Raw genomic sequence first — 17,053 nt, 5'->3', positions numbered from 1 at the left:
TCTCAAAGACCCAAAATGCTTTTGTAGAGGATAGACCTATTCCTGATGCACGCACATCTGATGAGGCTATAGACTCTACAAAAAAGAGCTTGTAAATGTGGGTGGGCTGCAAAATAGATAATGAAAGGCCCATGCCCATGTCAATTGGGATTTTATGTTGTCCGTGTTGCAAAAATGGGAGAGTTGAATGAACTACACTTCCAGACAAGTTCTCCATTTTGCTATAAGAGTATTCCTAGTGCTTTTTCCAAAGTCCTAGGAGGTTGAGATAAGGAGATCTCCTTTCTCATATTCGTTGTTGGTGGCTATGGAAGACCTTAGTTGCCTCATTTCAAGGAGCAAGGGTGTTTAATCAGTTGGTTTGAATATGGGGATAGAGGCCTAGAGGCCTAGAAATTTCCCATCCATCTCTGTGGATGATAGACTCATCTTTTGTGAAGCAACAATGGAGTAGCTGGTAAATTTAAGGCAAGTGTTCCTTTGGTTTGAAATGATCTCTGGCTGAAAGTTAATCTTCAGAAAAGTGAGATCATTCCAGTGGGAGAAGCAATTAACATTGAAAGATGGACTTCTATCATGGGTTGCAAGGCAGGTAGGCTACCTGCTACCTACCAAGGCTTACCATTGGGGCCTTTTATGACATGCTCCTTTGTTGGATGTGGTTGAAGAGCATTCCAAAAGGAGGTTGGATCATGGAAGAATCAGAATCTGTCTAAAGGGGGTGGTTGACCCTTATCAAGAGCACCCTCTCCACTTTCCCCATCTATATGTTCTCATTGTTATTCCTAAGGCAGTGAATATCATTTAGAAAATTTTCAACATGATCTTTTGTAAGGGGATAAGATGTCATGGAAAAAAATTGCATCTTAAGAAATGACACATAATCTTTAAAGAAAAGAAGAATGGGGGTTTAGGCAATACATGGCTAAAAACCGTAAACAAAGCTCAACTTAGGAAGTAGTTATAGAAGTTTGCAATGAAGACAATTGCCTTTGGAAACAAGTTATCATTGGCAAGCTTGGAGAGACTCCAAAAAAGTGGAAGAGGCTTTTGGTGTGGGACTCTAGATCTTTGCCTAGAAAGCAACTGTGGGAGGATTTTGACATTGAATCAGCTCAAAAGAATAGGATAAACATCGCCAAACAGATGTTATATGCGTTAAGGTGAAGAAGAATTAGTTGACAACCAGTGGCAGCTATTTTTTTTCCTTGTTCGGAATAATTTGAGTGGATGGTATTCTTCAGTAAGAGTGACTTTTTAGAGCTTACATGGGCCCTTTGTTGGGAAGAAGCAAAAGAAAGCTTTAAGGGCTGCTCCTTTATGCTTATTATAGAAGATATAGAAGGATAGAAAATCAAAAATCATTTGAAATTGTTTAACAAACAGATTAATTCATCGAAACCTCTTTGGATTATCCAAAAAAATAAAGTCATCAAAACCTCTTTTATGTAATTATGTGCAATTTTTTTTGGAGTGGGCTGGAATGTATAACTCAAGGACTTTTTTTTTTTTATAGGTAAAAGAGTATTGTATTAAAAAAGGTATACAGGAAGTATACATACACAAAAACCAATAGGGGCAAGTACACGCAAAAAACAATTGCACCCTACAAGGAGCCTAGCCAATCCACAAAATCTATCAAAGAAGTAACACAATCCCCCATGTACACTCCAATCCAATCTCAAAAGAGATATAAAAAAGAATTTTTAATTGTTTGATCTAAGTTTTCCCTATCCTCAAAGGCTCTCCGATTCCTTTCCCTCCAAATGGACCAAAAAATGCATAGTGGAACAACTTTCCAAGCTTTTTTCCTTTTGTTTCCAACCGAGAAGTCATTCCAACTTAAGAGCACCCCTCTCATAGAAGAAAGCATCACCCATTGTACATAAAATAGAGCAAAATCCAGCTGCCACAATATGCTTGCTTTCATACAATGCAACAAAATATGAGCTCTCATTTCCTCTCCAGCCTTGTACATGAAGCATCTGTTTGGCATCCTTATTGATTGGTTAAGCCTAAGTAGGAGGAAGGAGTAGCTTTTCACTTTGCTTTTATTTTTTCTCTACTTTTTTTTTTTTTGATAAGTAAGAAAAGTGTTATATTAGAAAGAGGTGCTAAAATAGCAGCCGAAGATGTACAAGAAAGAAAAGGAAACACTCACCCCCTATAAAACAAAAGATTGTACAAAAGGATGTACAAAAAACAACCCCTCCCTCAATGGGGCCCCCCCATCCAATTAATGAAATCAAATAACGTCGAAGGACCATCTTTTATAAACATTTTAGTCTCCGACCAAAGTAAGTAAACAAAAGAAGCTTTCAGTCTTTGGATGGACAGCACCTCACCTTCAAAGACGAGATTCTATTCCTTGCTTTCCAAACTTACCAAAAATTGCATAAAGGACCCGCTCTCCAAACTCTCTTGCGTTTTTTACCCACAAAAGACCCATTTCATTGCAAGAGGGTTTCCTTAACTGAAGAAAGAAATACCCAAGACACTCCAAAAAGAGTGAAAAACATCTCCCACAAAGCCCTTGTTTTTTCACAATGGAGAAGTAGATGATCTATGGATTTCTCATCCACTTAACAAATATAACATCTCTTTGCTAGAACTTATCCCCTCTTCCAAATTTGGTCCAAAGTTAAAGTTTTACCCCACATTGCCTCCCAAGCAAAGAAGCTTACTTTTGGCTGCACACAAAAGTTCCAAATGATCTTCATTGGGGAAAAAAAAAATGAGCCTAGCTCTAAACTTTTGTAAATAGACTTAAACGAAAAATTTCCATTCTTCGATTCCATCCACCACACCCTATCCTCCTCATCCAAATTCACTCTCTTCCCACACAGGCATAATAAAAAGCTCTCCATGTCATCCATTTCCCAATCATTAAAAGGCCTGGAGAAGCAAGGACTCCAGTTCCCCCCACACCTTCTGAAACAGTCTAAACATCCTTCACCCAAGCCTCTTTGGAAGCAGTTAAGGCAAATAAAGAGGGGAAAGAAACACACAAAGGTGTAGTCCCACACCACTTATCCTTCCAAAAACTCACCCTCTAACCATCACCCAATACAAAGGAAAGTCTACTGCTAATGAGGTGTCATAGCTTCCTAATTGCTTTCCTCAACCCTACACCATACCCCCCTTTACATCACAAGAACACCATCCACCTCATTCCACCCCATACTTCCCCTTTACTACTTGATTCCAAAAGGGCTCTCTCTCATTTGCAAAGCACCACCTCCATTTGCACAAGAGAGCCTTATTGAGTGTAAAAAGGCTCTTAACCCCCAAACCCCCTTTTCCTTTGTCAAGACAAACTATTGCCCACCTTACTAAATGAGGTTTTCACTCTAAAGCCCCACCTCCCACAAAAAATCCCTATGAATCTGCTCCAACCTCAATCTAACCACCCTTGGCCAATGGAGAATAGCCATAAAATAAATAGGTTGGCTGAACAAGGTGCTTCGTATCAAGGTAATTCTCCCACCCTTAGAGATATATTGACAATTCCACATTTTTGGAGTCCTTTGTATACATTGTATGTACTTTGGTAGGCCATTTTCTAGGTCTTAATATATATTCTACTATCCCATTGAAAAACTGGAAGGTTATCAAATGTGGGTGGAATGAGTTTTGGCAAAGGACCAGAATCTCAATTGGGAATAGGCTAAAATCAAAATTCAAGTTAGATAGGTAGTGTGAACATTCTTTACTAAAAGATCATTTCCCTTGTTGAAAATAGTCTTCAATAAAAATGCAAGAATGGAGGAGACAGGATGGTGGAACCCTTGTTTTATTGGGGTTGGTCAAGATTAGGAGTTAAGCGAAATACGAACTTCATGAGCACATTCAAGCAATGGCTGTTTGAGGTGGAGGGGAGGATAGTTTGGCATGGAGGGGAAGAAGACTGGGAAGATTTCTGTCAAGTCCTATAATTATTGCTTAAGTTACAATTTTTTGAGAGGTTTCCAGCCAAGCATATCTGGAATGTTCTAGTGCCCCTTTCGGGGCTTGCTTTTTTCCATGGGAAGCTGTTTGAGAAAAGATTATGACAGTAAATCAACTTAGAATAGGGGGCTGGACTATGGTTAATAGGTCTAGTTTGCGTAGAACCTAATGCAGGACAATAGACTTGTGCTGTGGAGTTAATCCAGCCTCACCTGCTACCCTGGTTTCAGCCTGCATGAGGACCTAGGAGGAGTTAGTTTGCCATATGCTAATCCATTGCATCAAAGCTCGTAAGCTGTAGGACCTACTTATAACAGTATTTGGCTTACAGTGGATGTTTCTGAAATCTATCAGATTGGTCCTCTGAGGATGGAATGTGACAAGAATGCAAAAAAAGTTAAGGAAAAATGTGGAACTTAGGTTCCTTTGGCATGTTTTGATGTATATGGAAGGTGCATAACAACATAATCTTCACAGAATGCCTAAGGGTGGGAGAATTACCCTTATTAAGAGTACCTTAGCTAGCATTCCCATTTATCAAATGTCCATCTTTAGAATGCCTAAGTCAGTGGCTAAAAGGCTTGAGAAATTACAAAGAGATTTTCTTTGGGGAGGGGGAAACACGGGTAGGAAAATCCATTTAATTAATTGGAAGGTGGTGTGTACTCAAAAGGAGAAGGGGGGTCTTGGTATTAGGAGGATGGGGTTATTGAACAAGGCCTTATTGGGCAAGTGGATTTGGAGATTTTCCGTTGAGAAGGATGTCTTGTGGAAGAAGGTGATCGGGGTGAAGCATGGGTTGGAGGGCTGTGGTTGGAAATCTAAGGAAGCTCGGGGGCCCTTTGGAGTGGGAGTTTGGAAAGAGATTTTAAAGGAGATGAGCTGGTGCTGGAATAACATGCAGTTCAAGGTGGGGAGGGAGACGAAGATCATGTTCTGGACTGATCATTGGTGTGGCAATGAAGCGCTGTCCCAAGCGTTTCCCCATATTTTTGCCTTGGCAGTGTGCAGTAATGAATTGGTTAATGATGTGTGGGACCCAAGGCTTGGCCAAGGAGGGTGGAATCTCAGATTGGTTAGAGATTCTAATGATTGGGAGCTGGGGTTAATAGAAGATTTGCTCTTTTTGCTAAGGGACATCAGGGCAACCCCAGAGGAGGATTCTGTGCTTTGGAAAGGAGGGGATTCTGCCAGTTTTCGGATTCGGGTGGCTTACAATCTGCTGGCAGCCCCTAATCCTCTTGCTTTTTCGGGAAAAAAATATTTGGGTGGATATGGTCCCAACCAAAGTGGCTTTTTTTGCGTGGGAGGCTACTTGGGAAAAAATCCTCACGTTGGATAGGCTGCAAATGCGTGGATGGCAGCTTCCAAATTGTTGTTTTTTGTGTGGGTGTGAAGAGGAAAATGTAAATCACATTCTTTTACACTGTACAGTGGTTAGAACCCTTTGGGATATCGCCTTTGCCTTATTTGGGGTTCAGTGGGTGTTTCCAGATAAGGTCAAAGAGGCATTGTTCTGTTGGCGGGGCCCTTTTGTGGGTAAAAAAAGGAAGAAGATATGGAAGACCATTCCGTTATGTATTTTTTGGACGGTGTGGAAGGAAAGAAATAGGTTAGCTTTTAGAGGGGGTCTTTTGGCTATTCAAACTCTTAAGAATTCTTTTGTATGTAGTCTGTGGAGTTGGGCTAAGTTGTATAGGGGAGATGAGTCCTCTTCACTTCTAGGCTTCTTGGAGTGGGTAGCTGGTGAGGTGTTCCTGTTTTTGTTTTTTTTGGCCTTGTGGCTGCTTTGTATACTTCCTGTATGCGGTGCGGCCTTTCGGCCTTCTATATTTTATTTTCTGCTCTCGCTTATCAAAAAAAAAAAAAAATCTTCACAGAAGAGGAGCATCCCTATCAAGGGCTAAAAGGGCTAAAAGACAGTTTCCTGAAGGCATTTTATGAACGCCCAGATCCCTTTAGGGACTGACCTTCTCTTTAGGAATTCCATTGAGGTTTTGGGTCTACTTTGGGCTGTATAGATCTTTTTAGTTCTGGCTCTTGTTTTTTTTTTTTCGCTCACTCTTGCTCCCTTAGTTTACTTTTGGCGTACTGGAGTTGTGCCCTTTTTTTGCTAATTGGTCTTTATCTAATTTTCTGTTTTACTGTCAAAACATAAAATTTAAACACACACACACACATACTTTGAAATACATAAGAATCCTGATAAAAAATGCATAGGAATCAAAATTTGATAAACATGGTTACAGTGATCCAAAATCATAACTAAGACAAGTTTTAAGAGCATAAAGATAATTATTCATGGAACAAAGTTAATTTCCTTAGCATTACAATTACTATCTACCTGCTAATTGCAAAGTTTAACTTCCAGAGCATACCACCACTAACAACTCAATTATATACAAAATCAAGAGGTAGAGAATGGAGTATGAAAATATGTTCCCTATACTATATTGATATTTTAAATAAAGAGGAAAGACACATCGAGTAGCTCCTTTCTGTACACATATAATTACTTTTCTCACATCATATCAAACAACGAATGGCATATGAGAAACTTAGAGGTAATCAAGATGACAGCCATGATATAGAACATTTAATAGCTATTTAACCAAATAATTAAAGAAAGCTTAATAAATGAATGAAGAAAGGGTCAGCATATGTTTCCATAAAGAAAAATGTACTTACAAGTAAAACTGGCAATAAGAACCGTGAACTCCCAGAAAAATGGGTTCTTAGACCCCTGGCAAGGTTACCAATGGCTTGGATGGCTTCAACAGCAACAGCTATGTTCACATCAGTAACAAGCTGCAAGTAAAATCACTCAACAAATTAGCAATCAATTACATAAGCTATGCAACCAGGATTCTGATCCATAATTAAGAAACTCAAGATAATGACAGGCATGTAACCCTGGAAAAATGGACAAAAGGATAAAAGAAGAACATTGAAGGAATGGCCAAGATTGATTGGCATGTTAGCAATACATTGCTAATACTGAACTTGGTGAAACATGAAAAATTAACTGCTAACAGATTAAATACCTTCTTCAATGTCCTACAAATTTCTGTGAAATCACCAGGTGCTATCCTTTTAGTTGAAGCTAGCTTGGTCAGCTCTGCAACAGCCTCCTTTCTTTCTGACCATTTGGTAGCTTTCTAAAGGACAAACAAAATGTTAAAGAACTAACCTCTAATAACATGATTGAGAGATCAAAATAACAACAGTATTAAAACACAACAAAATAAGTAGCAAATGTCACTGAATAAGAGATGAGAGAGAGAGAAAGCACTGACCACTCCATCCCAAAATCCTGACTTTTCTAAAGGGGTCAATATATCAACAGGATCGACAAGTTCATATTCATCTATTTCCTGAGGAGCTGACAGATGCAATATGTATCAGGTGCAAGTATGAGCACATTAGTAAACTAACATATGAAATTAATATGCTCAAATAATGGACAATGCTGGTTGTCCCCAAATTAATACAGTCATATTTTATTACAAATAAGAATAAAAAATAAATAAGTCAATAAGATGCACTCCTAGGTTTCCATAGAGTTGATGGCATACCATCGGCTGAAGATTCTTCAGAAGGGCCAGGACTTGCAGCTTCAGATGCAATCTCAGGTTCTGGCTCCTTATCTTGCTCAGCCCTGATAAATACAACAACAAATCATTAATAACCTCTGCATCCAGACTTTACATAGCTTGGGAGAATTATAATAGATGCTCCTCGGATGCATGGGTTGAAACCACATAATAACTATAGCATGCAACTAATATCAGGGAAGGCTTGTAGCAAGACCCACTCTTGCCACCAACTGGCATTCCCGGGATTGGAACCAATTATAGAGGATCAACAAAAAATGAGAGCTGATCATGAAATAATATCAACCTTGAGTGATCAGGCATCCATAATATGGAACTTCAATAAAGATGTTAGGGTTAGTTCTTTTATATGCTCTTATATGAAATGGATATTTTGTAAACAAGTAGAGCACCCCTGTTGGTCACAAGAAAGACTATTCATTTTACATCAGTCATCAGCCTACTAATATCCAATTCCCAATAATGGTGTTCTTAAAGGGAAAAAATGTACATCTAGAATAAAAGGACATTCACCTTATTTTGCGGGATGGCCTTGCTGTAACAGTTACATTGACAAGCTCAGCTTCCAGCTCTTTTTTCTTATGTCACAAGGAAAAAAAAAATAATTTATTTCAGGAAATAGAAATATAAACTTCGTTAAAGAAAACAGGCTATTTTAAACATTTATTATACCATTGTATCCCGCATTTTCTCAAACAAAATTGATTTCACTGGGTCTTTCCCTATCCAACGACAGAGCTCAAGTGTCAGTCCTTTAGAGGATGCACGAACATTTTGGTCTTGATGATCGAAGAGTTCAGGAAGCATTTTCAAAATTCTTTTTGGTGGAACAACCTTCGCCCCAAATTCACTGATTACAAACACAACAATGAAGTCTGAAAATCAGCTAAGCATAAAATAAAGCAGAGTTTCCAGCAAAGAAATCAATGCACAAACCTTAGGGCTTGGAACATAACATCAATGGCAGGTACAACTGCTTTGGCAACTTTGTTTTTAATTGCTTTCTCCATGGCATCCTACAGTCACAGCAAACGTTGTCTGTAGCTAAGCATCCAGAAAATGTCACTAACAAAGGAAACCAAACCAATCAAACATTTGCAGCAACTGGGACACCCAAAGCACACAAAACCTGGTCATCTATAGGCGACTCCCTACAGCATGACCAACATCAGGTCTCTTGAATAAAGCTCCATTTTTGAATGATTGAAGCAAAGACGAAAAACACAGACAATATCAAACAAATAAAGTTACAGACCAGTGAAGGGACTTTTTCACATAATAGTGTCAAGTGTCTTTAAAACAAATGTTTAGGATAAAAAAAATTATTAGAAATTAATACGAATGCTTTGCATAGTTTCCTCACTGAGTACAAATATTTCCATTGAGCAGTAATGGGTCCTATTGTACATTGTTTCAATACATTGATCACCACATTCGAAACAACTAAGTCAATGTCGCAGATGAAGGAGGAAGTGACACGAGAAAGATTAAAACCCTAATACCACCAAAAACATACGCGTGCAACATGGACAATTTTTTTCTTTTTTCTTTTTTTTCTTTTTTTTGATAGGCAACTAGGAAAAACACGTATTAAAAGCACCTAAAGAAGGCATAACAAAGTACACACGAAGTATACAAAAAAATGCCTAGTAGTGCTCAAGGAAAGTAACAATGATATTGTGTGATCCTCCATTTACACTCTAGCCTAGATCCCAAAAGTATACAAAAAAGCATATTTGATTGTTTGGTCAAATAGCTCAACATTGTTAAACGCCCTTTTGTTTCTCTCCTTCCAAAGAGTCCACATCAAACATAATGGAGTCGGCCCCAATGATTTTTTTTTTTTTTCCCTCCACAAAAGAGTCATGTCAACTCAATAAGTGCCCTCCAACTGAAGAACCCACTCCACTCCCAAAAGAGAAAAAATAATATGCTACACCATTCTTGCTTAGAGCAATGAAGAAACAAGTGGTCTGTCATTTCCTCCACATGAACAATATTCGATCTACCAAAAGAAAAACTTGCTTTCACCTTCCATGATTTTTTTTTATAGATAAATTGCTTTCAACTTCCATAATGCCTATTCTCATTACAAGGATTCAGATGCAGGCATGTAGCCAGGAAATGGATTCATACAAAACCCATATCTTAGCATTTTGAAACTTGGTGTGAAACCAGCCAAGGATACATTGTGCGCTAATATTTCACCTATAGTATAATAATACTATAATATTTTCATAATACGGATTGAACAAGATGATAAATAAGAAAATATGTCAAAGACAAAAGATACAGCAGGGCATTTACTTCCCACATCTATTTTTCAAAGCCTTTTCTGCTACACTCTCTCCAAAAGTCCAAAACCAACCACATTCACTAAGCTTCATGCATGACAGATACTTGAAATTCCTAAGTTTGCCTAATCTATCCATTTGCTATCTCAAGGAGTTTCAAATAGTATGTGATACTCCAAATCTAGTAAAAGCTCCTGAATGGAAAGAATAACAAATTGATGTCTTATTTAAGAATCCTTCCGCACTTGCAAAATGTCCATCAATTAGAATGATTCAATTCCTTGCATTAAGTGCCTACTCTTATTATTTATCTAGTATTGTTGTGCAAACGAGGAAAAATAACTACTTCCGAGGGAACAGGAGATTTCCAAACTGATCTTCTGCGATCCATCCTAATCCATAAGTGAGTAAAATGACTTCACCAAAATGTGCCCTAGTTCCTCAAAAAATGCAAACCTATCTAGTTCTCAAAAAATATTTAAACAGCCAGCTCTGGATCATCTACCTATCATATCTTTTCAAACATGTAAATTTTTCTCATGTTTGCCCATTAATCAATAGGTCTCAACCTCCCATACTCCCTATATAAGAGTTCAAACAAAAATTTGCTAGGCAAAAACTACGAATATTGTATTATATTCTATTTTCTTATTTAAAATATGCATCATAAATCCGTTTCATTTCAAAACTGGACATAGAAGTCAATAGAAAAACAATTAAGAATGAAGTTATGGATTGAAACAACTGCCAAATCAAAACTTTGCAAAGTTAAAGATGAGATTTGAAAAATATAAAACACACGCACACACACATATATATATGCCAATCAAAAATCAAAGCAACAACATTAAAATAAATAAACAAAAAACTAATGAAATTTTCCAATATCAAAACAGAAGAACAAATTAAACATAAGAATGGAGGGAGAAAAGCACTGCCCATGGAATAAGAATGGATGGAGATAGACGTGTAATTAAAGTGATGTGCAATTGGAGAATATCTACAGAAGATTTTCTGGGACAACTATAAGGATAGCCACATTTTATGGTATAAAAATGTAGGAGAGTTAAGAAAAATGTATTCAAAAGATGATTTTAGCTAAATCTTGTTTGAAATGAATACCAGAAATGGTGGAAAAAATTAAACAAGAAATGAATGCACCTTTAGGAAACTAGACACACAACAATACAGGAGAAGATGTGTTGTATAGAATGGTTCAACAATTCACAATGAAGATAAATGACAAGTGATTTAATTCAAACCATAGGTGCTAAAAGACCAGAGATTATGCTAATCATGACCCCTAGTATGTGGCAAGGAGGATATAAATGATGGCCTATGATTTAATGGAGGATGTATTGATCAAAAAAAAAACAAAATGGAGGATGCTACCGCAGATCAAGCTGAGTAGCAAATAATTAATAACGATATGCATCCAATCTCAGTAGACTAAAGCTATGTTCTTAAGTTGTATGAGAACAAGGAATGGCCTCACAAAGTAGCAATGAATGGAACAGTAATTGGACTGGCACCAAAAAGGGAGTTTGTAAGGTACCGCATTTGGACCATAAGTGTCAGCATGGTCCAACAGATATAGAGTAGAACTAATACAACTTCTTCACAGCATTAAACAAGCAACACCAGTAAGAGATGGCATCATGAAGACACAAAGTGAAAGATTTATGTCACCCTGAGACCAGTGTCCTGGGGGGTTGCTAAGGCAAAACTCCTCTGGTAAACCATCATGAGCCAGCCTTAGGGCCTAAACAAATAAGCATGGCTATCCAAGTAATATCATTACTTTCAAAACAAATACCAAGGAAACCAACCTAATAAAAGACTGGGCAGTCATCATCATCATCCATCAACAGGCATTGTTTAAACACTTGGGGTATAAAGTAAAATGCGGGACATTTAAAGCAATGCTGACACAACAAATAAGGGCGCTTATCATTTGGATGATTGGATTTGAAAAGATCCTCATCACTGTATTTAATCAATTTCAATTCTCCCCTATAAAATTAGATAATCCATATATGACCCAGGCAACCTATTCACTCATGTAAATGTGTCATTTTATGACAAATCAATTATTTAGCTACCGGTCATGAGTACCACTAGGTGCACTCCGAAAAAAATAACCCAAAGCAATTAAAACTTACCATTTTCATCAGTTTTCCTCTATCTGGGTTTGTCTCTTTTTTAAATTTTTATTTTTTTCTGAGAAGTAGTGGGGTGTGGCAATCACAATTTTTCTAGTTAAAAGAAAATGTACCAGAAAAACATCCACGGCCTCCAACTCCACCCAAAGCATAAACACCGCCTGCGACTTCTCCACCGTCTTGGGACGACCGGTGAGGCATTTTGCGACAACTGCATCGCACACTTCTTTGGCATACCTAAATGCAACAACGGAAATTTCCCAATTTCAAAAATCCAAAAAACAAAACAAACATAAACGCACAAACCAAAACACCACAAAAGGGAAACGATTTAAAAAACACTAAAACCAATGCTCTACCTCCCCGCATCAGCGTCGGCAGCTTTCAGAAAAGCAATTAGAGCATCGAGGGCCTTCTCCTGAACCGGCGCATTCGAATCCGCAACAGCTTTCTTGAAAAACGGACCTGAACCAAACCAAACCAAACAAAAACAAAAAGACATCAACCGAGATCCGCATCCAACCCACCATCCCGAACCAAATACGCACAGATCACTCAGATCTGAGCCGCGTTAAGAAAACCCTAACGTACCGAATTCACGGAGGCGAGGATCTTTGGGATCCGTGATGGAGTCGCAGACGGCGGCCAAGTCGATGTTGGCATCGTTGCGAACCTTCCAGTTCTTGTGCGTAAGCCGATCTTCCCATGGCAATTTCTTGGCCTCCTTCAACAGCTTCTCGTCCTCCGACATTGCATCTACCGATATCGATATCGATCTTCAAAACTGTTCTTCCTATCTGCAGATATTGTAAATAGAGAACGACGAGAAAGAAATGAAGAGGTCTCGTCCAGTGTATTTTCTTGGGGTTTTTTCTTTTTCCTCTGCCGAGTGTGCCGGCGGGAGAGAGGTAGGGGAAGAGCCCAAATAACAAAACGAGAGCGGATAGAGGGAGACGGTGCGTACTATATCTTTTCTCTCTCTTCTGTTTCGAAAGAGAGAGAAAGAGAGTATTTTGGGTTGTACGCTTCGAGCGGGAACTGAAGCCACGCGATTTGAAGAGCGTACTAGCACTTGCCCTTCGGATTTTTTACCCAGCTTTTTTTAACCAGGCCTTCGAAAACGGATATATTTTAAAAATATAAATTTTATACAAAATATAGAAAGTTTTAACTAAAAGTAGGTTCATATATTTGAAACTATTTTTAAAAAAATTTTAAATGCAAAATTTTAAAAAAAATTTAAATTTTGAGAAGGGTTTCAAGAATATGAAATAACTTTTTATTTTTTATAAAAAAAAATATATTTCATATAATAATTTTTACTTTTAAAAATAAATAAATAAAAATACATTTACGAGTTATCCAGAGTTTTTTTTAATGGATGAACATTTCATAATCAAGCCCTTAAGACTCTTCATGGAGATCCGAACCTCATCTCACAACCATTAGTACCAAACAAATTTAAGATATTGTTAATTGGCAAAATGAGGGTATTTTAAAAAAATATCGATATGAATTTTATAATTATATAAATTTAAATATTTTTACAATAAAATAATAAAAATAAAAATGTGTTTCATTTTTTTTTACAACAAAATTTTTTCTTATGAAATTATAAAAATTATTATTACATGTTTAAATATATTTATTATTTATATTTCTAAAACTAAATGAAACTACGGTACCTCACATTTGTAAGATATGAGAATAGAAATTAAATGTCAATTGCTTGTGTCTTAATCAATCAATAATTAAGAATTTAAAAAAAAAAAGTAATTAGGCATTTTCATTGAGGACCTCATTTCGAAATAGTAACCAAATATTTTCATAAAAAAAATTAATATTCAGGGATTTTTTTATTTTTGTAGCCAAATCATCTAATCTTCTTAAATTACTTATTTAAAAAATAAAAACAAAAACATTGAGTTTTTTTTAAATGCAATTATTTCATCATTTTCTGTGTTGGCAAAAGGGTAGCCCACGGTGGGCTTGCCCACACTGAATCATCCTATGAGTTAACAACTTAATCACCAAGCCATTGACGGCTTACCAACTTATTATTAGGTGAAGGGTTCGTCATCAAAGGCCCTCCCCACTTAGCCATCCCATTAGACCGTTCCCCCTACGCTCTCAGAAGCGCGTGGATATTCTACTTTTTACATTTTCAATTTTCGTGATGCGTGTGGCCGGTTCAACTGCGATCTATTTTGGTTGAGCCCTGGAAGTTGTGGGCCCCCGCATGAATGGGGCCCCATATCTTCCAGAGCGGTAGAGAAGACACCGCACTTGTAAAAAATCTGATCTCAAAAACTGTAGGAAAAAAAAAAAAAAAAAAACTATATAAATCAGAATAAAAAAGAAATGCAGGTACAGCTTCTCCAGATGCGCTTCCACGGAAGTGATTTCTGGAAACTAGCTCACGTCCGTTGGATTCAACACTCCCACTCTGAAAATCTGCAGGACCGTAATCAACGGCTCATACAGAACTCATAAAGTTCTTACTGTAGAATGAGGATATTATAGTGTACGTCTTAATCCTTGCTTTGCCGGCAAGTCCAATCTTAAACGGCTATTTCATTTTTGTCTCTTCTGGAAAATTACGCTCCATTTACCTGAGCGACCCCACCCTCAAAATCAAAATTATTTTCCTCTCACATCTCGACACCTGTCTGAACAAGGGCATTATAGTCAAAATATTAGCGCATTGGCGGTGTTATACGAGTTTATCTAATTACTAAAAAGCCCTTATCAAGACCATCAGTATAGGTGATAGATTACGTGGCAATCACACACTGCAAGCGCGTAGGAATCCAATATTTAAAATAAGTCGGCTATGGTTATGTATTCGATTTCCCAATCCGCCAATAAAATTCGAAAATTTTCAAATTGTATTTGCTTGAGGGGGCGGCGTTCACGTGTGGTCGAGTGCAGGGACTCACTTTACAACACCAGTGTGAACTGTGAAGACAAAGATGGTAACAAAATAGTGAAGAGTTTCTACATATCGTATGGTTTGGGTCCACTTGATGGGGAAATAATGATTGCGGATCAAGATCAGACGGTAATTCGCTATGGCGTATAGTTTGTGGGTTTGAAGATGGGCATATTTGATCATATACTGCGATCATAATTAGAAGTGAAGGAATCTTGGAAAAAAAATTATAAGAATGACGTGGGTGGGGCAATTTTTAATGGGTGGTTTCATGTCGTTTGAAAATCTCTGTCCCATAATATTAATTTTTTAACCACATCTGGTAATGTTGTCACACAGAGTCTAATCATTGTGAAGCAACTTATGAAATTTTTGAAAAAACTGGAGGATTGTAGTCCAGGAATTAGATGGCAAACCAAAGGAGACGAGGAATGAGCCATTTGGGAAGGGATAAAAAAAATTAAATGTTTTAAAATTTATTTTTATAAATGAAGAAAATCATTTGATTTAATCCTTTTAGTAACACTTGTTGGGTGGTGCTTTATCAAAGATCTCGTTCTTATATATTTTATTTTTAAAACACTTTAAAAATATTTTTTTATCTATTTTTAAACACTAATGATTATTTTATAATTTTATCTTTCTCAAAAATTAAATAATGTGAAAAAACATTTCAAAAATTGCCCTTGACCATTGTGATAGACCAATTTTGGGTTGAAAGAATTTGATATTAATTTATTTGATTTTTTAATTCAAAAATATTTTTATAAAAGGAGGTCCGATTGGTTGAACAAGTTCATCGCAATTGTGTTCCTTATCATAATTTTATTATTCAATTTTTTGAATCACTAAATTTTTTCATGTCGTCAAGTCGTCAAGTCGAGCTCTGATATCATATATAACTACCGACTTTTTTAAAATGTTAAACTTGTAAAATTTTGGTTCAATTTGTATATCATTCTCCGAACACAACTACCACATGAAAACAAGATAACAATTAATTGTCGGGAGAGCTTCGGTTGAGGAGATCAACCAGCCTTGAATTCAGTCAGTGTAGAAGCCTTGAATTCAATCAGTGCAGAAGCATCTGCTCTTTCTCTGGCATGCTGAAGTTGAAGCAAAGCCCAGAAGGTTTCTTGAATACTACAACAAACAAGCAAACATTTACAAGAGGAGAAATCGTGATCATTAATGCATAGCTAACTTAGATTATGAAACAGAGGTTTGCCCAATTCAGGTGCTGTAGCTAAATTGTTAAATGATAGTGCTGCTGGGCTGGCCAGGCTTGTATTGCCTATGAACGTAAAGAGCATGTGTAGGGTCTTCGCTTCGGCGTTGGGAAATGTCTGGATACAAAAAGTGAAAAGCCCAATGATGCCCACCAACACTCTCTCACCAAAAATAGGAAAACTCTTTACCATTGAAATTGTAAGCATCCATGATATAATTTTAAATCATTAAAGGTATATGATAAAATTTAAAAGATATTTGGTTAAAATACTTAAAATAGGGTTTGAATTGGAAAAATTATCTACCTCTATCATTCTTAACAAAAAAAGATCAATTTTGAATATTTTTATCCTTTTTTATTTTTGTAGAATTATAATTTCATCCTAATTCCGAATTCATTTTCCTCTAATTTTTTTTTAAATGTGACTTCCTTGTAAGTTTATACTCTCGAAGAGAATAAATATAAACTATAAGAGCTCTTTCATATATATTTGTTTTTTCAATATCGTGACATTCTCCATCTTTCTTTTTATTTTTTGTTGAGGCTTTTTATAATTTTTTTTCCGCAATTTTTTGCTTTTTTTTTTTTTTTTTTTTTTTATGCTTTTTGCTATTATTTTTTGTTGGGGATTTTTGAAATTATTTTTAGTTGAGATTTTTTATGTTTATTTTTTGTAGTTGAGATTTTTTATATTTATTTTTTGTTAAGGTTTGTAGTTGTTTATATTAAGGTTTTTTCACGTTGTTTTTTATTAGGGTTTCTTGTTTTTTTTTTTTTTTTTGTAATTTCATGTAGATTTCTATGATGTTTTTTTATTGGGTTTTTTTTTAAATTTTGTTGGGGATTTTTACAATTATTTTTGTTTTTCACTA

General features: G+C 36.5%; 1 protein-coding gene across 3 annotated transcripts in view; it reads right to left on the bottom strand.

The window, feature by feature from the left end:
- LOC100267797 (protein MOR1) overlaps positions 1–13,050 on the bottom strand; it is a 32,629-nt gene extending 19,579 nt beyond the window's left edge. For all 3 annotated transcript variants that reach the window (XM_059739954.1, XM_059739952.1, XM_059739953.1), the window contains exons 1-10: positions 12,610–13,050; positions 12,378–12,483; positions 12,132–12,255; positions 8,499–8,578; positions 8,235–8,412; positions 8,076–8,140; positions 7,524–7,606; positions 7,245–7,330; positions 6,993–7,106; positions 6,637–6,756 (exon numbers count right to left, since the gene is read on the bottom strand). In XM_059739954.1, the coding sequence (XP_059595937.1) occupies positions 6,637–6,756; positions 6,993–7,106; positions 7,245–7,330; positions 7,524–7,606; positions 8,076–8,140; positions 8,235–8,412; positions 8,499–8,578; positions 12,132–12,255; positions 12,378–12,483; positions 12,610–12,769 (1,116 nt within the window). In that variant the 5' untranslated portion in view covers positions 12,770–13,050. The remainder of the gene's footprint in view (positions 1–6,636; positions 6,757–6,992; positions 7,107–7,244; positions 7,331–7,523; positions 7,607–8,075; positions 8,141–8,234; positions 8,413–8,498; positions 8,579–12,131; positions 12,256–12,377; positions 12,484–12,609) is intronic.
- Positions 13,051–17,053: the final 4,003 nt, after the last annotated feature.

The sequence above is a fragment of the Vitis vinifera genome, chromosome 10 (assembly GCF_030704535.1).
Source record: "Vitis vinifera cultivar Pinot Noir 40024 chromosome 10, ASM3070453v1".
Classification (NCBI taxonomy): Eukaryota; Viridiplantae; Streptophyta; class Magnoliopsida; order Vitales; family Vitaceae; genus Vitis; species Vitis vinifera.
This window is presented reverse-complemented; position numbering and strand designations above follow the sequence as displayed.